Source organism: Chroicocephalus ridibundus, chromosome 11 (assembly GCF_963924245.1).
Source record: "Chroicocephalus ridibundus chromosome 11, bChrRid1.1, whole genome shotgun sequence".
NCBI classification, from domain to species: domain Eukaryota; kingdom Metazoa; phylum Chordata; class Aves; order Charadriiformes; family Laridae; genus Chroicocephalus; species Chroicocephalus ridibundus.
The window spans coordinates 13,995,935-14,022,618 of record NC_086294.1 but is presented as its reverse complement, the minus strand read 5'-3'; the positions used below and the strand labels follow the sequence as shown (position 1 = coordinate 14,022,618).

At 41.0% G+C, this 26,684-nt stretch overlaps 1 protein-coding gene across 6 annotated transcripts in view; it reads right to left on the bottom strand.

Moving 5' to 3' along the window:
* Nucleotides 1-26,684, bottom strand: part of RAPGEF6 (Rap guanine nucleotide exchange factor 6) — a 129,685-nt gene that overhangs the window by 90,296 nt on the left and 12,705 nt on the right. For all 6 annotated transcript variants that reach the window (XM_063348945.1, XM_063348949.1, XM_063348947.1 and 3 more), the window contains exons 2-4: nt 13,405-13,475; nt 12,740-12,796; nt 11,341-11,424 (exon numbers count right to left, since the gene is read on the bottom strand). In XM_063348945.1, coding sequence (XP_063205015.1) covers nt 11,341-11,424; nt 12,740-12,796; nt 13,405-13,475 — 212 coding nt within the window. The remainder of the gene's footprint in view (nt 1-11,340; nt 11,425-12,739; nt 12,797-13,404; nt 13,476-26,684) is intronic.

The window sequence follows — 26,684 nt, the reverse complement described above, 5'->3', positions numbered from 1 at the left end:
CGACGTTATGATTTTTCCACAAACCAAAACGAAACCAAGTTTGCTGAGGTATCATTTACCATTGCAAAAAAGAAGTTAAACAGTTCTAATTCTATTCCATACAATAGAAAAATAAAGACAATAGATGGGGTTTTTCCAAACAAAGTTCTAAAGGAATTACGTGCAACTGGAAGATTTGGGTTTTGCAGCTTTTTAAAACAGAAGTAATCGTTATCAGTTTTATCACAAAATAGATTACTGCTATTGCGATACCCCCAGCAGTTCAGAAAAAGCTACATTTTTCTGCTGCAGGTTGCTCAAGCACAGTATTTTTATTGTATAACAACAATAGACCAAACTACTGGAGGTTGCTTTCTTTTTGTTTTGTTTTACATAAACACATCCATGAAATTCAGCTACTGTCAAGCTCCCCTCTGCTTATGGTGCAACATTTGCTAATTAAGTAATAGCAGTAAACAATAACGCTAGGAAGAACACCGCCATCTCTTTAACAAAGGTCAAGCTCTCGGCACTATCATTTCTGGGCCATCAAGCACTTTACAACAACCCAACACTCAGAGAAGGATTATGTTCCAAAGACAAAACCCACCCTTCGAATCCAAAAGAATAAACTACTCATATTTACAAGTCAGTAGGTCAAGTTTAATTATTTCCTGGCGCACATCATGGGATGTTTTATCGATTAAACCACAACAGAGCTCCTTCACAAAGAAGAGGCCTCAACATTCCCAGCCATGTTTTTAAAATACCAATTTCTAGCATTCTTCTTTATTAACATACACAACGTGTTGGAGCAACATGGATTTTACCTTTCTTAATGACTTGTTCCATATTTTTTTTCTACAATACAAGTGATAGAGAAGCCACACATTTACGAGGTTTGCTGACATCACTGTATTTCACTAACCGGCCAATTTTCATCAGAACAATGTTCATTCCTAATTGTCTTGTAAAATTACACAGTGAAATGCGTAGAATAAACAGAAACTCATCTCTGAAACCATTCACCAGGGAAGACTCTTTCTTCAGTAGTAACCTCCACTTGCATTAATAACAGGCAACAAGAAAATAGTAGCAAATATGTAAGCAAAGAGGTACAAGTTTGCTTAACCGATAGAAGGTGGTAATGTATGACATTTGCCACAAATATTTTTTTTTTTTTTTTTTTTAAAGACCATTCATGAACATTGAGGTTCAAATACTTGCCATATTGGTTTATTGTCACAGAACTAGAGTCTTAACTAATTCAGGCAAATACATTAGGAAAAACTGAAACCAGCCAGAAGCAGCGTGGCGTGCGCACCCACGGGAAAGAGAGGGGAGGCTGGGGAGGAGCAAGCAGTAGCGTCAAAGGCCCACAGTCACCTAAACCTGCTTTGAAGTGATGGTTAAAGTCCTTGTGGGAATTTTAGGTAATCAGCAGGTTTTTTTGTTTTGGTTTGGTTTTTTTTTTTTAAGAAATCATTTCAAGCATTACATTAATTAATAACGAGCATTGCAACAGTAAAAAGACAGCATAATTAGGATTTGGAGTCACCTAGTCATGTCTAGTATTAAACCTGGAATCTTCTAGTTAATAGATGTTTATATTAGAAAAATAAACAGTATAGTACTTACAAAGGTCTGAAAACACTCACTTAAGAGATTAATTGATTTCAGTACGAAAACACAAGAGTATGTTTGGAAATGGAAAAGGTTAAGTTGAAGAAAACTCTGGAAATGGAGGAGGCAAAATCCTTTCAGAAAGACAAGAGCAAGCTTTCATGCTGAGCATTCCTCCAAAGCAGAAGGAACATTTCTGTGACAGCAAACTATTCCGATAAGTCTTTATAGTCAGTCATTTAACACACACCCAAATCTAAAATATGCTCCTTCTCAAAGAAAGGAGCTCAGAGGAGTTGTACATCTGATTCTGGAAGCGATCAGGCTATCTTTTCTTTTGGGATTAATCCATCCTTTAGCTGCGAAGCCAAGAACACGCAGTGTTTCTTGCAAGACCTGCCATCCCTTCATCTTTCAGCACTGCTTATCCAACTTAGCACTTCAACAGACCACCAACATTCCCAGGAGACCGCAGCCATGGAAGCCACGTCGTGGGGCCGGGTTTGCTCCCTGGGGAGGTACAACCCCATTTCAGGTGGCCACCAGCACCTCCGCTTCCAAACCAGCAGCTTCTCCAACCTAAACACATCCCGAAACACCAAGTCCTCTTACGTGGTGAGATACAGAAGAAAACCGTGAAAGCCTCACTGAGGTTCAGCATGTTACCTGCACCTTACTGCTTTCAAACAGAGTGGGAAAAATAATCCCACTAAGAATTTAAACTAATACAAATACCGAAAGTATGAGACAACAAGAAACTAATGTAAATTACACTCTACTTACAATACAGTAAAAACCTATGTCAAAGGACATACTACCAAAGGCATAACCACTAAAGTTTTAAATAATCCAACAATTAAAATTTTGCTTGATCTGTATATTTAATCACACGTATTTTAACAGGGTCTTAAATTTAACGTCATTATTCTATAGCTTCCCAGTACAGAAGCCCAGAAAATTCAGTACTATAAACTACATTACGCTTTTTTTATTATTATTATTATTTATAATTTTATTGTACGCTTCTGTCACTTAATATTCATCTATTGCATCTGCATCATTAATTTGCAGACACTCACTCACTGGCTTGCAACACTGTCACGGGGAAAAAATGTCTTCCACATACCAAAGGCGGCTTTGTTTACCCTTGATTTATGGATGCCTCATTTGCAAGAAACCTTGTTTTCCTCCTGATTCACTGCTATTCATAATTAAAAATGCTTAAGCAGTTGCATCATGGGAGAAAGGAATGTAAGTTAAACTGACACCATATCCTATACCAACCACTAATGGGCGCTGAGGCCGCAGGACGGGACTAGAGCTACCGAGATGTAAAAGCTCAGAACTGCAAATAACGCGGGTCTCGGGATCAGCCGTTTCCCCCGGTTCATCTGTCCCTTCTCCGCTGCAGGATTTGCTGCTTTGGGATTTGAGAACACTCCCGTTTTCAACCTCATACCCGCTCCCCAAAATACTGGAAGGCGTTAAAACTTCTTTAAGGCACTGGAGCTGTTAGAACAAACCTTACTTTTACAAAGCAAACTACTTGGAAAAGCCTCCAACATCGCATATTCTGAACTAATAGAGTAGTTCCTTAAACAGGATGCACACAACACTTACAGCTTTCTAAATACAAATGTTTAAAAGCGCGCAATATCCAGCTGTTAAGCCACCTGAGTATTTGGTGCTGAAACACATCTGGAATTTCAAGAATGACAAATTTCAGGAATGGCAATCGCATTTAACTTGAGAATTTCTTGCTATCAGTATGCTGAAGTTAGTCATTACTGATGGTTTCTTGTTATTTCCTCAAAATACAGTACATACTTGAAAGGTAAAAAACACAGCCTGTCCTGTAGAGCTTTCAGCCTACAAACAGATGGAGGCTGAGACTGAATGCCTTATTACTTGTTTGAACACTAATTAGCAGGCATCTTCAAATTCACAATATCCTACGACGTCCTGAAACAGTATTTCCAGATATTTCACGCATCAAAGCCTTTAACGATGAGGCGTCAGGCACTAAGATTTGTTCTGCATTTTCCAGGAACTACAAAATCATAACTTATCCTGGCTGTAGAAGTTGGTATCAATAATTCACAGTTATCTGTGGTTGTCGATAACGCTATCGGCAGTAATGCTTCCTACTGTATGTCACGTAGGACTGGGCTAGAACCCCGATATACCAGTTTACCAGTATAACAAACAAAGGGTTTGCAGTTTTTGGCAGCTATTTTGTTCTTATGAATATACTTGTCTCTCAAACTGCCTGTCTGCCTGTCAGGCTGCTCTTAGGAAGATGAAGACAAATTGTACTTTTTGCCACTGGGAAGAGAAGCCCGTGACCCCGCAATTCCAGGAACCTGGCTGGGTTTCTCCAATGCAAATACATTTTGCGTCCAAGTGCACAACTTGGCCTGGAAGTGACAGGTTGCGTAAGAAACAGACATATTGTTTGGGTTTTTTTAATAGATTAAAATGGTTTGTTGTTTTTTGGTTGTTTTTTTTTTCCCCACAAGTCAGGGCTTACCCTTCATTTGAAAAGCATTTCATTTTTCCTCTCCTCACTCAGATCCAAGATTAAATCCATTCAGCTACCACTGAATGAACTATACCAGAATATTGTAAGTGCCTTAGAACAGCCATTAGTAGTCTTAAATCCCCATCTAAAAGTGCAATTTTACGGTTAAATTCCTTGTCATAGGCTGGGAAGTACCAAAGAAGGGAAAAGCTGCGGAGCTGCATGCTGGGCAGTCACCCAGCCGCAGACAGAGAAGGCAGAATCTGCCCTTCTTACACTGCAGTGGCGGCAGATGACTGTCATCGACACCGAAATCCTCACGGGAACAACGTGTTTTTCTGGGCACCTGCATGGAGGTCTTAATTCCTCTTGATTTTTCTCCAATTGGCCATAATTTGAAAGTCTGACGGAGAGCCCCTCGGCTGCCTTTCAGGAGCACGCAGAGGGACAGCCAGCACGGAGCCCCCAGAGCCCGTGCCGCAGCATCTCCCATTGCGCCACAAGCTGCTGAGCAGCCCCAAACGCGCTCCAGATGCAAAGCTGAGTAAGGAGATGGGGAAAAAGAGTTACATGAGCGCAGACCTAAAGTTTCAGCAAATGCAGGTGGCGGGGTTTTCAAGATACTCAGCTGTGCAAGTTCTGAGCATTTCAAAGTAACTTGATTATAAAAATACTGGAACACTTAACTCCATCAGAAAATGGTTTAAAGGAAACCTGAAACTACAAGACACAAGGCTGAATGCAAAATACCCATTTCAATTAATGCTCAAGTCATCAAAAACCATTTTTGCATTAGCTCTCAGTAACAACAACATTGAGCAGGTTTCTCTCTTAAGCTTGCTGAAAGTTTTAACTTGGAATGATTTTGGAGACTGCAGAACAAGCTTCACGATTTGCAGGCTGCAAGCTCAAGACGTCTATACTAATTACCTTACGCGCCGAACACCATGATGCTTTGAGGCAGCCTGGATCTTACCGACCACCTTCTGTGAAGCTGTGCAGCTATTCCAGCCCTCGTGACTACAGTCTCAAAATTATGTTTTAGATATAAACAAACCGCACATTACCCTTTGCTTCCAATTTCACATCTCTTGGACTTCTTTAGTTTAGCCAGTGAAAAACTATTTCTGCGGTGCGATCAGCATCCCCTGCACTCTATAAAGCCTCTGCAGCGCAGCTGCTGTAAGACATTCTGAACAAAAGCAAGTTACTGGGGGGACGAATGTGGACAAGATTATTTGGTCATTTAGCTGTGACAAGTCTGAATACAGCCTTTTTTCATTTTGTACTCTTTTGGCTTTCTGAGAAGACTGATCCATGGCTCTTAGTTTGCAACACCTTCCCAAGAGCAGCACCCCCAGGAGGAGGAATGGCCTTTGGGGGAGCAGGACACACGGCCTCTCGCCAGCGCCTTGCCTCTTCTCATCCACCGTCCTGCTTCCTCCGAGTATTTCCGTCACAGCACAAGCACTGCCAGAAGGATTTCAATAGGAACAAGCATATCTGAATTCATTAGTTTTACAAAATACACGTATTGGTAGCATTCCCAAGCTGTATTACAGCGTTACCGGCTGTCAGACAATGCTGCAAGTCACAGCCACCACTTCCAGAAATACCCAGGGAACTCAGCACCTCATCCAGAGCCACAGATGCACTGAATAACCACCGCTGCCTATCCAGAGACGAGGATTAAAAAAAAAAATAATAAAAAAAATAAAAAAAATAAAAAATCTATCTGGTCTTGATAAGCACAGGGATGTAAGCCTAAAGATGTCATCTCATCTTGACAGCAGAAAAATAGTCTACAACAGTCAGTCACAAAGAGCTTTGAAGCCTGAAGCAAACACAGATTGACGGAGTATCATGCTAAGACCTCTGCAATTTTTACAGTCACACAGAGGGTAAATTTAAATTACAATTGTTTCAGCCAGCATCACAATTCAGAACCTTATTGGCACCTGCAAGTTTGTAAAAAATGATGTTTATTGTACGCCAGCAGCAGACGGGCACACATTCGTATCTAGCCCTTGGCAGGTGACGAGGCAAAGCCAGATCCCACACTACAGCCATCGGGACTCAAACGGCAGAGACTGGGACGAGAAAGAAGAGGAAGAGCAAAGGCTAAAGGAGCCCTGGGACAGAGCTGGGATACAGCAGGTACACGCTAAGCGGAGAGCGGTATTTAAGAAAGTTAAACCTGGGAGGGAGGATGAGTGGGAGAACAATGCCAGTACAGCTCTTACTGACAGGAGCGGGGAGTGCAGGAGCTCCGAGCTGCTCATTTGTTCCTTCAGTCAATGGCACCAATTCACCAGAGTTTGCAGAAAACAGCACTACAGGTTTTACCAGTAAAACTGAACTAGTTTAAGATGATACATTCAAGGTATAAATATATTTGAAAATGAAGTTACAGACATCAAAATTTAAAGACTTCTAAAATACAAAAAAAAATATTAAGTTTTGCAAATTGCAAGTCTTTAATCCTGCATTCTTATTTACCAACGTTGACGGGCCAGTAAAAGCACAGAATTTTCTGTGCTTCTGGTACTTCACATAGAATGGACTGAAACAGTATTAACAGTCACAGTAAGTTTCAAAAGATATTAAAATATTGTTATTCACAAATATTAATAAAAAACAAGCTAAAATAATTTCAACCCAAGCCATTGTTCATAACGCAAGACTGGAGTTCCTCTTTCATTATGACTATTTTCTTGATCCAAGCATTCGCGCCTTCTCCTTTTACCCAAGAATAGAAAGAGAAATGGCTTATTGAGTCACAGACACGTCTACAACTCTCGTGAAAAGATACCACAATACAACCATGAGTCCATTTTGGATAAAGTAAGTGGTTTTAGCCAAGAAATGCACTACCTGAACAGGACAATGATTCTGATTCCAGTTTTCTCCACTTGTGAGATTTTGGAAGGGCTGTCTGAATTTCTTGGAAGGGCTCAGAAAAGTGTTTGTTTTTAATAATACTGTATCTTGAATGTTTCGAGACTTTGTATTTTTCCCTTGGAGGTTCAATTCTCACAGCTGTAGGAGGCTGTCATCCACATAATTGGCTTCAAAAGTTCCTCCAGGCCCTTGATATATTTCCTATGGTTAATCTTGCTGTGAGTAATCTCCTTCAAACATCCTATTCACATGAATTATCTTGATTAACAAGCAAGGTTAACACAAAAACTCTTTAACTTGCTGACATGATTTTCCTTCCACAAAATCCGTCAATCCTGTTCTTTTGTTCCAGCCAGCGCTTTCATGTTAGACGCAAATTCCTTTCCTACTATGCCAAATCTATCGACAAATCCATTCTCCAGGCAGTAGGGTAATCAAGGTTATGCCATCTTTGTACACAATATTACTGATTGATCTGCTTCTTCCCTTAAAAAAAAAAAAATCTTAGAGGGCTTTTCTCATCATGATCATCGGTGTCAGAATACTGCACGGAATTTTCATATCTGGATGTAAGTTTTACTCCTCCAATTTTTAAGCCGATTTCTGAATTACAGCCCGCACACAAGTTCATGCAGGTTGAACAAAAAGCCCTTCTGAAGCACAGTGCGGCACAGCCCACAATATTACTCATTTGAATACTTATAGAAAGTCAAGAAAGCAGTGACTGCCCACCTTCTTACGCTTCTGTGGAGCTATGCCTCTTTCAGGTTTGAATCTACAGAATATTTTATTTCAAAAAGATCTGCAAAAGAAAGTTAAGGTTTCTCTGAAGCTCTGTTGACTCTGAAACTACTGAATGGCAGACAGTGGATGAAACAAGGAATGCAAAAGAAGGAGAACTTAACCAACGCCTTAACCAGGTTAAGTTTACAATTGTCTATTAGGTCTCCTCCTACCTGTCAGGCTAATCTTGGGGCAGATGACAGAAAAAGAACAAGTATTGTGAGGAGGTACCAAGAAACAATCAGTAAGTCATCATCACTTTCCAGTCTTATTTATGGAGACTGAAAGTACCTCGCTAACAATCAATTCTAACAGCAGTTTCTAATATAATTATTAAACAAAAGTTGCCATGCAGTTAGTTTACAACACAATCCTGAATTCTGAAGAATGACTGCCAAATAAAACAGATTAAAAACAACTTTAGAAGAAAGTGGGGCCTTAAAACCCCCTATTGCCCGGGAAACTAGCTTTCTCTAACTGAAAAACACCAGTATCCTGCTTCTCATATTTTATAAAAAACCGTTCCAGTATTCCCAGCAAAGAACCCTACATTTCTTTAAATATGAAGTGTTTGTCAAATGCTCCAGGGGACAAACATAAAATTGAAATTCCTATGTCGACATTACAGAGGGATAACTGAGGAGTGGGGGGTGTTACGAAGTATACACAAGGATTGAGTTTCAAACTGGAATCCATTTGCCAACTATTATCTGTTTTACAAAATGCCTCCGTCTACCCAGTTCTTCCAAAACGACAGTTATTCAAGTCTGGCTCTTGACCTTTTCAAAGCACTAGGAGGCCTCCAGATCAAAGCCGAATTTCTCATCCTTGGTAGTTATTGCTCTCCTCACATTAAGGATTTATTTTGGTCCTCATCCATTTTCCCCCAGGACATCTCAAAGCCATCACCAGTCTCCTGCAGCACTTCTGCCCAGGTGACACCCGGGGACACCCGTCCCCAACCTCGCTCACCTCAGCTCATGTGTTGACACATCTGTACTGTATATTCAACAAATCAAACAGGTTGGCTTTAAGTCTACCAAAAACCTAACCGGCTGGAAGGATGCCTCCATTCATCCTTCAGCAATCTCGGAACACTTTAAGCGTGGTTTTCTTTTCATTCCCTACACCTGCCCACCACTTTCCCATGATGATTTACACCTAATGGTATACTGTGGGTCATTTCCACTGTTACAGCTTACACAAAAGTTAAAAAAAAAAAAACAAACCGCACCCAAACAAACAGCCAACTTGTTTTTGTTTCCTATCAAAAATAATAGCTTGGCAATACCCAAGGCAGTGAGAATGAAGGCAATGCTGTGTTTCCTTACAGACGCGTATTTACACCTCCTTTCAAAATGACTCACATAATCAGGAACTTGGTTGGGGACAAGGAATAATGCATAACATTAAATATTACTTCAAATGAAATTAAAATGCTGCTAATTACAGTTACAAAAGAATACTACTAAATTATCCAAGGCCCTGTTTCATATGAAAATAATCTGTAAATGATTGGTGACTCTGCAGTGCCCTCAATTAAAAACGTTATATGAGGTACTCAGACCAGGGAAAGTAACTTAAGTTTATACCACTGTTATAGGGCACTTTTAAAAAAAAAAATCAAGAAAGCATTATATTCTAAATTATAACTTGAGTTTGGACAATGCATTGTTTGATTTGAATGAAAGGGAAAGCAACCTGTGCTCTTCATTCCCCTGTTCCCCAGCCCCAGGGAAGAGTTTACAGGTGGCCCCAAAGTCAAAAGCAGTGGGGGAAACAAAAAGATTCAAAGGTTTTCAGCATCTAACTGAAAACTAACATTAGTTTTCTAACTGTACGTGTGTGCATTTCTCCTTCAAAACTTCAGCACAAAGTTCCTCCTAATATTTGAATTTTTCATTTTTTGGCCCCTACTGCAATGAAGACCTGGACAGGGAACAACCTGGCTGTCCAGAGGAGTGCAGTCTCTTCCTTTTCCCGTGATCTCACTACGTAAGGGGATAATAAACCCCAGGAACCACCCCAGGTACACTGTAACCTGCCACACTTTCATCTAACAGAACCCTGGCACCCTTTCACCACCTAGCACCTATTTTCCCTCATTATCCATAATAGAACTAGCACCATCAGATGTGTTTTGCCTTTTTTTTTTTTTTTTTTAAAAAAAAGGCACAAAAAACCTTAATGAGGAGTTTAAGTGACATTCCTCAAATTCAGCAAAATAATTTTATCTAGGTTTTATGCAAACGTCAACTTGCCACGTCCTCACTTCTGGCACTACTGAACTTCAGTCACTCAAGGAGCATTAAGAGTTTGACACCCAGCCTGCAGCTAACCAAGAACAGAGTTGAAAAATTCAGTTCTACATGTTCCTATTAGTACTTCATGTGAAATTCAAGTATATGAAAATGTATTTGAGACGGAGTTGACACTTTTAAGTCTATCAGCTCATGGTCAACTCATGCTGAGTAAAGCCCAGCCGAATAATGGGAGTTTCACAGACCCCTCGGTACAGGTAATTTTGAAGAAAGGGAAGACATTTACATTAAGTTGTATCTGCTCTTTATCAGTCTCATTGCGCCGTTCTGGCCAGAAGGGAAGCAGCCCCACTCCAGCCCGGCACCGCGGGGAGTGGAGCCCGCTGGAGAGCACCACAGCGGCGGTCACTGCAGCAGGGGGCCAGCGCCCCGCTGCCCACGGGAGATGGAGCCCATCACAGAGCATCACACAGGGTGAAAGCCTTTATTTTGTTTGATAAGAGGCACCCGCACTTTCATTAATCTCATCAAAAACTATCCCAACTGGGTACGAAGGCAAGTCTAAATTTGTATTTTTTTTTTTTTTTTAAACCACTCCTGCCTAGCCTACAAGTGTGGCTTGAATACAAGTAACGTACAGCTTCAAGAGATAGTAAAGTAAAATTTCTGAGTGATGTAGGAGGTCAGGCAGAGTATTACAGTGCAGCAAGGGCCAGCTCAAGTCAAATACTGTGCTTCAGTGAGAGCTTGTCACAACAGTCACCGTGGTTCAGCTGAGACGCAGCCAGACGCCTGTCATCTGCTCTCTGTAACCGATGCTGCTGCCTCCGTCCTCTTCCTTCCCACAAAAATCGTATCTGCCATTAAATACAGCCTCCAACTAAACAGTAGAAGCTGCATGATATACGGTCATGTATTTTGAGACAGGGGACTCTGTACAAAACAGTTACACAACAGGAATTATTCAAAAAGCCCCTAGTTAACAAGGTAATCACAAGTTCTCTTCTAAACTTAAAAAGCCAAACGAGATTTAAAAACCACGAAGTGCAGTATTTCACCCAGAAATTTCAACACACAGGGAAAGTGAAAGGTTAATTTAAATGAATTTAGCAGAACATTTCTTCCACTATCAAACTTTAGAAAACAACATAATGAAAAAATTATTTTAAAATTGTGAAAAAATTACAGTAACATCAACACATAAGAAAGCATTTCTTAAAAAAAGAGATCTTACCTGACTTAAACAGTAATAACAACAACAACTTCACGTACCTGCAAGGTGGTAAAAACATGGAATCCTTCATGAGCACAGATCCAGAAAGCAGTATATACCAGCATCTTGCAATAGTTTCTGAGCTGTAAGAAAAATAATCATTGATATATCGACTTTCTTCTTACAGCAACTCAAAAATACATTATCCAAAATGTTATTGGAGTAAAATAATGATCTACCACCCTACCAGTCCGGTATGCAGACTGTAAACCTAAGAACTTTCATTGAACAGTACCAAGAAATAACTTTTTCAAAAACATATATATGCATCCAGAATGTTTCTTACACCTTTCAATTTGACATTTAAGACAACTTAAATTTAAAAACTTTAAATTTAAATTTAAAAACTTAAATTTAAAACTTTAAATTTTATTAAAATGAAATTGTTAATTTTCAGTAAAAACATTTCACTCCAGTGCAAGTGTACATAAAGTTACAAATACAGGGAAATTTGTATTCCGTGCTAAAGTCGATTAGCAACTCCACACGGACAGTAATATTACACAGACCTGTGAAGTGTTACGGATAAAATACAAGACTCCTACATCCGAGTCCTGCTTCACATTCCTCCATCTCTGCATTCACACCGCGCACACGTGCGGCATTGTCTGCGCAGAAGTTACCGTGCTGTACAGCAGGAGGTTTTGCCTCTGCCTAGAGCGCTGCCTTGACGCTTCCCAGCTACAGCCTAACATCATCTTCCTCTTCCAGCACAAAACCCCACAGGTACACACCGACCCCGTACTGGAACGGGGCTGTCACAAACAGCCACCACACGCACCCGTTGGTGGCATCTCACTGATTTAGACTCATGTAGCGGAAGGTGTGTCTTACACAGCAACTTAGTATTAACCATGGGAGGATAAATATACCATAACGCTAAAATATGAGAAGAAAAAGTGTATTAGCCTCCAAGCAGGAACCTAAACAGAACTCTCAGCTAAAATACTAATTCTAGCAATTTAAAATAGAAGAAGAGATAGTGTTCGTGCTCCATCACTCCTCTGATACAGGATACTCCTACAAAGCAGTCGGGCTCCTCCACTGCAGTCGGTGCCAGCTCCAGGGGAAGAGTGCCACCTACTGAGCTGTCGCCACCACTCCCCCCAGCCGCGGAGGTGACACTGCCCACTTTGTCATCGATCTTGCAGGGCACGGACACACCTCTGCTCTCCGTGGGTGCCCTGCCGTTCACTCGTGGCCACCTCTCAAGTGTAAGCACCGTACTACTGTCACAACCGCCTCCTGTCAAAGCTTTTAACCGCTCTGGCCAGGCTTAAATGTTGTGAAGTCTTATATTTACAATTATGGAAAAAACAAGCGATACATTATAGCATGCAAAACAGGGGGGTTGTTTACACTTCCACTGAAGAACTCCAACAATGGATATGTACTTACCAAAAGAGAACTTGGTTGCCCTTGTACCTCTCATAGCGGGCACTTGATGACATTATTCTGAGGGAGGAGGAGAAGTTTAATTTAAATTTTAATCCCCAAAGATCATAAGCCATTAATCACCACATTTCAGTAGATTCGCTTTCAGGCTCTAAGACCTCAAATTCAACTATTTTTTTGTTCTAAACAAAGGACGTGCTTAACCATAAAATTCACATTATTACAGTGTTCTTCATTATCCAAATAGATAATATACAGCATGTTCTCTAAGTGTTTAAATCACTCCCACACACTGGAATTACCCATAGCAACAGAACTGAAGGAACTCAAATACTTCCAACGCACTTTTTGTGCTTTGTTGGCCTTCCATTTTATGTATTCTGAGATCATCTGAATGTCTGAAGCATTAAAAAGCTTTTGTAATCTGGAGCTACCATAGGGCACTGTCTACGCAGTCCTTTGTAGACAAACAGGAGTAAGCTCTGCCTTCATTCTTCGCAAAGCTAATTAGTTTAGATGCCACACCATGTTATTGCAATGACTTAACTCAGCAATGGACTTGGCCAATGCTCTGCCACCTCGAAGCACAGGCTGAAAAAAGCTTTGCTCATCTCCACAAAAATACTGTCACAGATACCAGTTGTGCTATGCCTTTGTATGTACTTTACCTTAGCTGATGTTCCCTGAAATGTGAGAGTATGTCCAGCCCATGAAGGAAAGAATAGATAGTATTTAAGTCCTAAAAAGAAAGAGAGGAAAAAAAAAGACATCAATAACTTCATTCACAGCATCTAATCACTTCAGCATTACCTTCTCAGATTCTGCAATAAGTTACACAGATTTACGAGACATTAATTCTAGAGACAAATTCCAATTTACTAGATAGGTCAGGACACAGGCAGACTTGAAGAACCCTGTCTGCACTTAAGCTGTGAAAGTGAAAAGAGTGAAGTCCAATTGATGCATAAACACTTACCTGAAAAAGATTTATTAGAAGTATCTCTGAAACTATTATTTACATGAATGGATACAGCAGCAAGCAACACGTGGAATGAGCCAAACAGGACAGTCCTATTCATCCGAGCTCAAAAATTGTCGAAACCTTGTAACCCCTCTTTAGAGGGGGTATTTTGCAAAATTACTTTGCTAATAGCCAAGAACCCTAGAGAAAACCTAAACCACCTAGTCCAGCCACTATATGTGGTGCAGAGAACCGCAGCACCTTTTCATAGTAAGAGCGTTATGTTTAGAGAGAAAGAGCTGTTTCACTCCTGCCTCAGTTCCTGCTGGTAGCCCTGCTACAAGCCCTGCTCCATCCTGCTACCTCTGACTCAGCCCAGTCCTTGACTAAAGGGAGACCGTTAGAAGTTACTCCAAAATACTCTTTGGCAAAGATGAAGACAATGAAGTTGTAGATTTGTCTCCCACCTCCTGCTACGAAGACTCAGCTTCACATCAGCACCATCCATCAGCAACCGCAGAAGCAAACAAACTTTTTTTTAAGCAGTGATACTAAAACACGAAGATTATTTCACTTTAAAAATTGGACTTTAGATAGAAGCTGTAATTAGGAGATACAGCTGTTTAAACTTCTCACTACACAGGATCCTCTTCAGTCACAAAAATATCTGTGCTGATGGTGCAGACCACATGCCAGGGAAAAATTGCTCACTAGGGCTATTCATCATTTAATTCACTATCCTGAACAGGTGGGCTGTTAGCATTAAATACATGCACAACAAAATCATTATGTATCACAGAGCAGTCTCCCCAGCTTGGCCTTGGAAAATACGTTCTGAATTTTCAAGTGCTGCATTTATACAGTGTTTACAAAAGGTAAATCAATATGAATGCGAGCCTCAGAATTTACAATGGATTTACTTTAGAAAAGTTCCTTGGCTCAATAGTCAATGTTTAGAAACGTAACGGATATAGAGTGTTATACCAAATGAAAGGTCATACGTAATTGCAGGCCATGTAAAACCAATAAAAAAACTGATTCTTTTTTTTTTTTTAAATGTCATTACCAAAATCCATGAAAATTAAACAGAAGGCCTGAATGCTTAACACAGATATTTATAAAGCACCCATTTCACACAGTCCAATCTCATTTTAATCCTCCAACTGTGAATTGCCACAAACTTGATTTTCTTAGTGAAACAGCTAAGAGCACTAGCTATAAACAAGACTCCAAAGACACCACCTGCTTGGAGGTGAACACCAAAGCCTGTAGGAAACAGCAACTGGGTGGCCGAGGGTCACTCCAGGCACCATGTGAGCTCTGTTATGGAGCTCCCCCCCTTTCCGAGCAGGGAACTGCCTTGACTTCACCACCAGAAAGTTTTAGACACAGGAACGCAGCAACAATATCCTCCGGCTGTGTAGCATCTTAGTAGTTAATGGTACTTAAAGAATTTTAACAACTGAAATAAAGCCTCTGTGCTCCACTCTCCTGCCTCCTCCACCTGGAGGCCCACCAGGATGGGAGCAGTGGATGCTCTCAACTCCTCTTGATGCTGGGCTACCAGGCAGCCGGGGGGACAGTTAGTATTTGGTGTTACAATTAAACAAGGAAAGATAAATTTTTCCACTCTTCCTAACTCATTGCTTCTATATTCACTTTCCTACATTTGCTGCATTTTCCGATATTTCCTACATATTTTTCTATATAATTTAGTCTAGACTAAGATATAACAGAACGTCTTTAGAATATGTTTTACATCAGCAGTTCTATTCTCATTAGTTACAGAAAACTGTAAGCAGAACTGCAAACATATTCATGTTTAATAACAAAGTTTTAAGTTGTGCATATGAAAACCGACCACATCCTTACTTGAGAATTATTCTGTACAACTCCAGAGAGCACAGCCCCTGAGCAGGTTAATTTAGCATGGGCCATCTCCCGCACCCCCCCTGCAGCCAGACTGGCCTAACAGGGCTACTGTACGAACCCACCAGGCTTATTTAGGAGCTTGACAAATAAACAGTTGGTAAATTAAAAATATAAACATTTGTTTAAAGAGATTCAGGCCTGGAAAGCGTCCCTCAGCTCAGACTCGTGCTGTTGAGATGTGCGGTGGCAGAGAGAAGAGCTGAGCCACAGCCAAGGGAAGGCAAAGCTTCCTATTCCCCCACCGCAGCAGAAGGCATTTAATTCCAGCCACTATTACCGCTTTAAAGTTGTTAAATGAAACAAGAAACATCATACTGTTCACTACCCAGCCAGGTGACATTTCAGCAGACTAAAGATATTAGCTACTCTTGCATTAGCTTCTATGGGCTGTTTTAAATCAGGATCTGTAACGCTCTTCCTAAAAATAACTGATTTTTAAAGCAATCACCTCTCCTAATTAAGCAGGGCAGGTGATTTTCTCAGGTACCACTGAGCACAAGAGGTAACTCAGATCACATCTCCCAGGAAGGTCCATGGGCTGCCGCTCCTCTGGTGTGCCCAATGTACCCATCCAATGGGTTTTACAGGTCTTGTTAAAATAATGCTTTTTTTTGTTTGTTTAAATATCTGTTATTTAAGGTGAAATTCCTCCTCTCCCTCCCATGCTACTTCCAAGTCTAGCAAGGGAGGTTATGTGCAGCTAATCTAGTCCAGTTTTTCCTAATAACTGGAAAATTTCACATCAATCATACTTCATGAAGTTTCTTCCATTACTCCCATCTCCATTTAAGAATAAATGCTTATAATAGCACTGAAATTATGTTTGAGAGACTACATTTAGAGTCTCGTTTTATATTTTCGCAAGCGAGGAACATGACCATAATTCCCGCGCAGCTGGAGGCAGCGAGCAGCCGATGAGGGGTAGGTGCTGTGGCCACCTCGGGGACAGACACTGCCAGCCAAAAAACCCCCCAGCAGAGAGGAAAGCATTCGTTTCTCAAGCTTTATAAGACGGAAAATAGGATTAAAAGCTGGTATTTTTGAAAATGGATGTACGTTACATCCATTTATAACAGCGGTTATAAGTGGCAGACAAGCACATAACCACAGTACAAAGGGTAGAGATAATTTTCACAGATACCCACTATGAAAAGAAAGGGCTGTAAAAAGATGATGCCAAAGGGCAACAACCAGCCCTACAACAGCAGAACACAAAGTATTTGCTGGAAAGTTACAGACCCTTTACATACCCTGCCCTGTTATCTCTTTACATGCTTCTTTCCGCCAAAACTCAAGCGAAACACAATTATTGATGAAAAACAATTTCTCCACATGCCCTAAACTAGGGACCAAGGTCAAAATTATTTTATTTTGTAATCTGTATCTTCAGAACTTTTCGCTGATAATAATAGCTGACACTAAAGCACAGCATGTACCTTCAAATGGTATGCCCACACATATTCTTCAATCTTTGACAGAAAACTACCTTGCCTAGGTTATTTAAGGAGAAATTAACTCCCATTTTCCATCGAACTAGCTAAAAATGCAGCTCCGGTGAGGCAAGGGAAGGAGGGGAACTGGGCAAAGAGCCAAGGGAAGCAGGCAGGAGTTGTTAATCTTGCTGGGAAGGAGGTTTTCTAGACTACAGAGAGTCAAGACGTGAACGCTGTGGCTACAACGATCCCACATCAAGCTGCCCAGAACGGCTTATTTTCTTTGCCTCCAGTTCTCACAGCATGGAGATCACGAGCAGAAACGCTGTCAGCTGCCACCTCTGCTTAAAAAGCAGGGGACATCTGTTTCTTTACATTCTTCACATGAAAGAATATACACCATATAAAATAGCCTGCGTTTGGGCAGGAGAGCAGAAATCAGGGGATGGCTCTGCGGCTGGCACTGTTATCACCAAAGCCGGCCACAGGGAAAGCGTGGCCCAGCGCCGATACACCAGCAGCCCCAGTTCCACTCACCAGCAGCTTTTATCACCCCCGACACACACATCCTTCCTTAACCAGCTGCTAAACCAAAGGCAGTGTAAAAATATGGAGATTTGAGTAACAATTTAATGTTATATAAATCAGCTTTCTTCTATGGCAACATCCTCATCCCAACAGACTACGAAGAGAGCCACTCGAATAACTAGACCACTGCTCGTTTTCCCTGCCAGATGCTAACTCCCGTCATCACCACAAGATGCCACAACCGTAGAATAACGGAAAATAAGAGAAGCTTCAACTGAAAGCCCATCACATGAAAGCAAACAAGATAACTACTACTATCACCCATTTACCCTAAAACACCTTTATTTGAAAATAATTCGCTACTTCTGATTTTTGGATCAGAATGGTAAAATATTAATTTCCTAGGTGCCAATATGCAGTTTTTAAAAATAAATAAAAAGTCAGACAAAAAAGTCATCATGAGAGCATAATCAGACCTCAAAATCGCTGGAGAACTGGTGATTGTCGTTAGTTTCATTATCAGCATCGTTTTTAAAAGACAGACAAAGATCTGAGTGCTTCCGAACAAGCACAACAGTGCAGAAGCACCAAGCGCTGCTGGAAGCAATTCTCGGCCCCTACGGCCACCTCTTCTGCTTCAGCAGCACACCAGGGGATACGGCGGCCCAGGTACCCTTTTATTAATCCAGGAAACTTGTTGAAGCATAGATTACTAGTGTCCTAAGGCTAGAGTGATTTATGCAGCCGCCTTTGAAGTTTATTTGAGTTAACTTTTAACAATTTCATGTCCACCCTCAATAAGGAGTTCATCCTGTCTCTGTCACCTGAGCTGATGAGCAAAGTTTGTGAGCTTGCATCGCTTCTTTCTGCTCCGCTCTTTTTCTCTCCCTATCATTCGCCTTTAATCCAGCGAGCAACTTTTCAAAGTTTGAAATTAAGGATCCAATGGAACGACGGTGGTCTGGAGTATGGAGTTCTGAATATAAAGTTTCCCACCCAACAACAACCACCCCAGCCGGTACAACTGTAATTCACATGAACCGCATTCACATGCTGTAAGTCTGCAATAAGGTCCAAGTCAAATTCCTCTGCAGTGTTAAAAGTTGGCAAAAGCAGTGTGATGCTCTGGAATGAGGATGAAATGACTGCATCAAAAGCAACTTTGCTCTTCATAAACACAAAATGAAAACCTGATGCTTTACATGATGTGACCCCAGCCAGGTGTTCCAGTAACACATGATTATATTAAAACACCAAGCAGGAAATCTGTTCTATTTCTAAGGAAAATAGAGTAAATTGTTCCAAAATGACTTCATAGTTGCAAAGTCTGATAAATCTCCCAAAGAGCCATCCTCAGTGAGGTACTGGGAAGCTGAGGAAACCATAAATCCCGGCAGGCTCCCTTTAGCACTGTCTGATAATGTTGTGTGCTGCGTGTGGTTTGAGAGGGGAGAGGCACTGCCATCCCCGAGGGGCTCGGACTTCTTAGATGCCCTAAACCCACTCTGAAGAATAAATGAGGGGTCTCAAAGGACACCGAATAGCAGGTATTATTCACCGTCAGTCCAGAGTTTTGCAAGAGGAATGAGAAAAGCGCAGAACCTTGCACAGCAGCACCAGCACTTCAAAGCCACATGTACGAAACAGCTGTGTCAGCAAGTTCAGACAGATTGCTCTCGCATGCAAACCTGTCCCGAAGAGCTACGCAGAACCTGTCTCTCAATTCCACCCCAAACACATTAAATTCCTGTTGCGAGAACATACGCTTGGCTGGCTGCAGCCTCCCCGGGCCCAGCCCAGGCGGCTGCCCCGGCTCACACACCGCAACCTGCTGCTTACGGGAGTGAGTGCAAAGGACGGCGGGTGGGATTTTACGTTCCTGCTTTTTTCCAAGGTGAGACAAGACAGCTGCCAGGATGCATATTTCATGTGCTTCAGAGCAAACAAAAATGTTAGTATTTTCTAAAGATCTATTACAGATTCAGCTGTATAATACACTTTGAAAGAAACAGACACACATTTCTCCCTTTGAAACAACAGTTAAGTTACATGGTAACAGCTTCCCAAATTCCACTGGCATTCAAGACAACCACCAGGTACAAAATCTTCCAGGGAAGGAAGCCGCATGGCTGAAAGCCGCCACAAGCTCCCTGTTTGTTGGAGAGCTGCTGCTCTCAGTGCTCTGGCCAGAAAGGGCCGGGCGGGAAACAAGGCTGGAAACAAACTTCAGCAGAATCAAGCACTCACTTGGTATCGGGACAAGGATTTTAACAGGCTCTTGGACCATGGCTGAATTTCTCTGTATTAAATTTAAAGTGCCTAGATGTCAGTAAGGCAAACAGGAGTAATTTCTGGAGCATGGACAGCAGGTTGTGTACTCCTCCAGCCTGCTGCCGTCGCTTGCTCCCCATGATTCAGCAGGCTCCCTCCACAGACTGAATGCATCTTTCATTAGGAATCCTGTCGGGCTCAATAAAGACTTTGTCACCCTTAGGGGGGTGTAGCAGAAGAGAGGAAATGTTACTCAGCACGGTTTATGGTTTTCATTGCTTCCCTTCCTGTTACTTCATCGAAGGCTGGAATCCGCGCTGTTCCCTTTATTCCCTGTTTAAAGCCAATTGTAAAAATAGCACTCCCAAATTCTTTCCTGATAATGTAACACCAGAAATAAAAATACAGAAACACGCTGGAGTTCTCCCATCCACAATGTACATAATCGGATCTCTATACAGCAGATTCACCGACCTTAGCAGTGCTGGTTCAAGCAGCCCAACCTCCGCACCCGGAGCCGGGTGACACACACCCAGGTGACACACACTGTCACCCCCACCCCCAACATCTGTGGGAGCAGCAGTCAGCTCCCTTTAAACATGTGTAGTAGAACGTATGGTCCCTTGGCTAAAAGGAATAAGATCACCTGAACCAGAAAGCAACTCCTCCATCTTCATTACTTACTCTCCCTGTTCAGTGGCATAAACTTTTGATATATAAAGTGCAAAATTTGGTGCAAAAGAACACCAGCACACAACTTTTCACTTAGAGCTGGACAGCATACTTGGAGTAACCATTCCCTTTAAAGTATCCTCCTATTTAGCCTTAAAAAAAAAATAAATTAAATACAAGCATTGAGGCACTGTTAGGGAGGAGAACGGATGGATTAGTCAGTGAGATGAATGAAAATATTCTCAAAAGACTTCAAGAAAGCATCTTGCAGAGAACGACATAGTTTAAGGAGCACTCATAAGGAGCAAAGCGTCCTCACGCCATGTAAGAAATACCACCAATGCAAAAAGCCTAATTAAAGTACTTATCATAAAACACACCAGCAGCAAACTCCGGCATGATCTTAAATCACTGCCTGAGAATGCACCCAATAACATTTGTATAAAATAAACTGGTTCAGCCACTTCGGAGCCATATTCTATTATTCAGGAAAAAAGAGCATATATTCCATGAAGAAGTTTTCCGTCTGTGGTACCAGGTGACAGTTCTCTGCCCTCAATTGCCAGTCCACTCGCCACAGGCATTTTGAGCAATGCTGAGATTTCCTAGGACCTTGCTAAAAATCATAATTCCTTTATGATAATTTTGTAACACAGGATCACTACACCTGATCCACTGAACAACTTCAAATGACCAAGAACTTGATCTCTTAGAATTACAGTCTTCCATATACCCACAGCCTCCCGGTGCATAAGAACATCAGACAGCTATGGACCACACTATGACCATGATACAGGACTTCTTCCTAAACTCTAAACTTTACATTTACCCATATACATGACAGATACTGTTCTTTTCAAGTGAGGAAATATCAGTTGAGTTACTATAGTATCTTTACACAGACGAAAAAAAGATAAAAAAAGGGACTTCATTTCACTCTCTTGTAAATCCAGGAAGCAACTACAATGGACAGCATCAGTTAATAACAGTATAGCCACAAATAGGAAAGTGAAATCTGGCCTTTTGTTTTTGCAGACTGTCAGAAGTAACATTTGCACCCTTGGATTTTTCTTTTTTTTCCCGCTGCAAAAGTAGCAAGTCTCTCAATGGGGCTAATAAGAGTTTCCTTAGATAGTATTTCCTTCTGTTTCTTTATAACATGCACATAGGGCTACAGGCACAGACTTAAGATTTACCTTCCACTCCTAGGAATAGAAGCATCCTCAAAAAAATTTGAAAAAGGCAGATCTTGTTTAAGAACAGAGGCCCTAGAGCCACTATTACGGTTTATTTAAGTACCTCCATTCAGCAGAATACTTCTGTAAATTAAAAAAAAAAAAAAAAAAAAGCAAAGTATTTCTACATGAAAATAAAAAGTTTCTCTACTCACCACTCACCAATAGCTCCCCACACCCAACACAGATAAACACCTTCCACCTAAGAACCCTGGATTATATTGATATAAGACTTCAGTAGAAAGAAAAACATTTAAAGGAATGAGGGAGGGGAAATTTTATATTATTTTTACTGCTGTTTCATCACACCGAGTCAGCATTTCTGAAACCCTGACTTTGCCAGAGAAAAAGCTTCCTTTGGAAAAGCTGATTTTGCAGAGCGAAATACCAAGGGCCCTGAACCAGAGAGACAGGAACATCAAATGTCATTGCTTCAAAGCGAGCAGCTTATAGAGAGTTTTGAATATCTGAAGCACAGTGCAGCCCTTATCACAGTTCAGAACAAGAGTACAGCTATGAAGAAGTATCCTCAAGTGAAACATTACCATAAAGTTCCCAGACACTCATTACTTAGTTTCAAAAATAACTTTCAGACTTACATGCTGATAGTAGAAAAGCAAAAGCAAGCTGCCTTGAAAACACTGAGCTCCCAGAGTTCGACAGGATGAGAAGCTCAGAGTACCCAAAACTAATCTCAATGCTTATGTCTGTCAAAGAGCAGGATTTTATACCAAACATTTTTCAGCAAGAGACCAAAGACCATAAAACCACCCTCCTTACCCAGGCTCCTGAAAAGTTGCCCAAACCTCAACAAGCAAAATGGGCAATTTCAGGCTTCCAGTTCAATCAATGCTTTGCTAGTCAAGCAGATGACTACCTGAAAGATTAACAATCTCCCTTCCAAAGGACAAACATCCATCAAATAGCAGCATTTTGGTTAAACCTTTTTTGTCCTAACTCCAAAAACATCAGTTTGCCTAATTCACAAAAAAACCTCCCTGTTCTTTAAGAGAAACTGGCCAGAAATTACCAACATCTGAAATTCCCTTTTAAGAAAAAAGAAAAAAAAAGGAATCATGATAGGAAAGGTCAGAACACTAAAACGCTAAGGAAAAAAGGTAGACTCTTATTAAATAATAAATTTGGTACAGAAACCTGGGGATGAGGAGGAGGTGGAAGATGAAATCCAAAGGTCAATTCTATGCTTATCAGTCATGACAAATTGGCAGTATGCAACTCAGTAGTGCTGAACATCTGAGTTCGTCATCTGTTTATAACTTTCCTCTTATTGCAGACAATGCTCTAGTTTTTGTTCTCTTCCCCCTCTCTTGGACTAGAGCTCCACACTATTAATGGAGAGTCAACGTACTTTTTTTACTGAAACTTTTTTCCTGTTCTAAAATATAGCTAAATATCTCCAGGAGAAGTGCTGCAGGAAGGCGCAGAGGCAGCGTTGTCCAACCGAACACGAGCTGGTCCCACAGACACGGGAAGGAAGAATGAGCTCCATGCCAGACGACAGGCAGATAGGTAAACAGCGAGACAGCCAGCTAATAACAGTACCTACAAACAAAGGCAGGAGGATGTGCTAACTCTGAAAACCATTATTCCCTGCCTCCCACCCCCCAAATAAAGCACTAAGCAACTGCTGTTTCACATTTAACACACAAACACATCACATCATAAGGATTTTCCTCACTCTTCTTCATCGTGCTTCTGCCCAACCTACCTTTGCAGCCAGCAAACGTTGCTATCAAGGTCCCATAACTACGTAACAAGTATCTCAAACAGAGAAAGACTAATAGGCAGGAAAGCACTTTACTGCAGTTTGTTTCCACCATATTAATCTTCAGATTTTTTATACAAATGGATAAGAATATTGCTGTTTTTATAATGGCACATTTATGATTTTGCAGTATATAATTTCATATTTCTTTGTGGATTCAAGCAAGCAAAGATCATGCCTGTCAGGAAATTAAGTCCTGCTTAATAAATAATAGTGAAGGCAAAATGAGATTTCTTATCAATGTTGTAACTTAAGTCACCCACTCAGTATCTAGGTAACGGTCAGGGATGCAGCTCTACAAACTGTCTCAAAACGTTTTGATGCATCAGTAAAATATTAGTCACCACACCTGCTTCCAACTAAAATACTCTGTGTTTTCATTCAACTTTGATGACAATGCACCAGCACACTAGAAAAAAAACATGAGAACGAGAAGATTACAATTGGAGAATAAAATATCACACAAAAGTAAAGCTCTTCTACAACCTTTTCCAATGAAACCACTGGAGGAAAAAAGAAAAAAAAAAAAATCAAGCTTCAGCAACTTTATTCTTATAACAATGCCATTATAAACAACGAAGGAATTCCTGTAGAGGACAACAGTAATACGTTTACCCTTAATTCCTTCAGCATTCTGGTAACAGGGTACCCAAGCACTACCAAATAGAGCAATCCAGGAAAGTTACCGTAATTACCAGGAGGCTGTATCCCTTAGAGAAGTTGTAAGTTCTCTCAACACAGATTCCCACAATTAAATTCCTTTACTGCCCCAACTCCCACAATATCCTCTCACAGGCAGACAAATGCTATCATGCCTGCGTACACGTCTGTCCATATATTGGCAAACACACGTATATCCCTCACTAAACAGGAAAGTGTGATCAGTAGCCCTCAGATTCTTCACTTGTAGTGAAAAAATAAGACAGATTTACCCTACTGCTCCATTTGAACGCAAACCACCACAGCAAAGCTCTAAAAACTGACAGTGCCGCTGCTTTAAGATCTGCTTCTGTATGTCTCAACACTAAACCACAAAGAAGCTTACGGATCCAAACTGAGGAGTTATACTCTATGGATACAGGTTAACAGGTTTCAAGTTTCAAATCAAATCAACATAAATATCAGAGGTACAGATACCCTAGTAATTACAATTGATCATTAATGCATAACGTTACAAAAGGAATCATTCTAATTGAGAAAGTTAACAGCTTCAACATTAGGAGAAAACAATAACGGAGTGTACTGTCAGGGACTGAATCAACCACAAGATAATACTGTTACTCAGGAATTTCTAGATCTAAATCCTGAACTACCCACCAGGCACCCGCTTCCCAAAGTGCAACACACTTCATGACGAACATCCACAGAATTACGGATAAGAGCAACTGCCTTCTCCACCTCCGTGCTAAATGCAGCGGGTACTAACTGATTGATCACACGTGAGACATGGGCTGCTTCGGTTGGGTTGTACTACATGAGATGATACGGAAACCTCTTCTCCTCCCACCAGCCATTCCATCCTTAGAGAGACCAAAATCCTCAAAAGCTGTAATTACCTTTGAATATAAACCCAAAACAAGCCAATCTCAACTTTCTCATTCCTCTGAAGCCATGATCAACACTAATTTGTAATGCAACGTGCCAGAGATTCCTCCAACACCTCATTCTTCCAGTGTTACTCAACCACAGCCTCTATGGAGGTATGATAAACCTGCTTTTAAACAAATCAGTGTTTCACCTAAAAAGACGACTTCTGCTTTCAGAGATCAAGACTACAATTGTTCACTAAAGATGAAGGAAAAAAAACCCTAATACTAAACTTAATCTGAGTATCAAACTTTGGTTTATATGCAGCAATGCAATGCATTCATTTAAGACTCAGACTTTTGACTCATCAGCTCACATTAAAGGAGAAGATTCGTACCGGGTGATGAAAGGCAAAGTCTGGACCCAGCAGCAGAATGCCTCAATCAAAGATTACACCACCACGATCTCTGGTCAGTCATGCTTATGACTACAGACATTAAGAACATACAGTCTAGATGCCAGCCCACCCCCCCTGGAGAAACGGAAGGATCCGGTATTGCAGTTCAGACATTTTACACAATAATACTGAAAATTAAGACACCTCTGCTGTGGGTTTTCTTGAAAAGCAGTGCATTTAGAGGGTATTAGCCTCTCATTCAAGTAGCTAGTCCACTGCAGTACTTACTAGGGGCACCCTGTACAAGTGTCAGAAGGAGAAGACCTGTTATCGAAAGCTTCTCACTTCTTTAAATAAGCATTCACAACTGCAAGAGCTATATAATTATTTCAGATAAAAATAAAAGAAATGTTTGACCAGAGCACATTTTGAAGACTCTGCTGAGCACCTTGTAAATCACATATAACAGTATCCGTGGAAGTTTGCTGAAGGAAGCATTACCATCCAACGCAAATGGAAGTAACAAACAGATTTGACAGGAGGTCAGTAGTCTAACATGGGGCTGCCAGTTTCCTTCCTATTTCAAATGGGAAACAGGAACAGAAACTCCTTCTGCAACAGTTGGGAAGACCAATTCTACTTAGCCAAACCAACACAGCCCACTGTAGGCTGAATAACGTTACACAGAACCCCAAGAACATCGGGTGAAATAAATCAGTTTTAAGTAGAATATCCTCCCCAGATAACCCACAATATCTAGTGGCCACAGGCAAGTGCAACCCTTTGTGACTAGAGCATAAAAAACCTCCCGGAATCAATGTTCAACAGCAGAAGTGATCACGTTACCTTTCAACACTAAATACACAATAGAGTTTACAAAGGCAGACCTCACTCTCCAGCTCTTTCAAATGCAAACTGTCAAGGTGAAAAACATTACAACAGCTCTGGAACTATCTCTTTGTAGGAATTCATATTTGGCCAAAAGGCCAAACTGTACGTGCCTGCAACACAACACACCACCACACCACAAGAATTCTTTCCCTCCAGACCAAAAGGACTAACATTTGAGGCTTGTTTTTAATCAGCCTATGGAGGATGGACAGCTTAAATGTCAATGCTTTAATCAGGCACAAAAAGATTACAAAGAGAGAACCCCTTAAGGCAATTATTTTTGTTCTGAATATTTGGAAGAATATGCTAGACTCT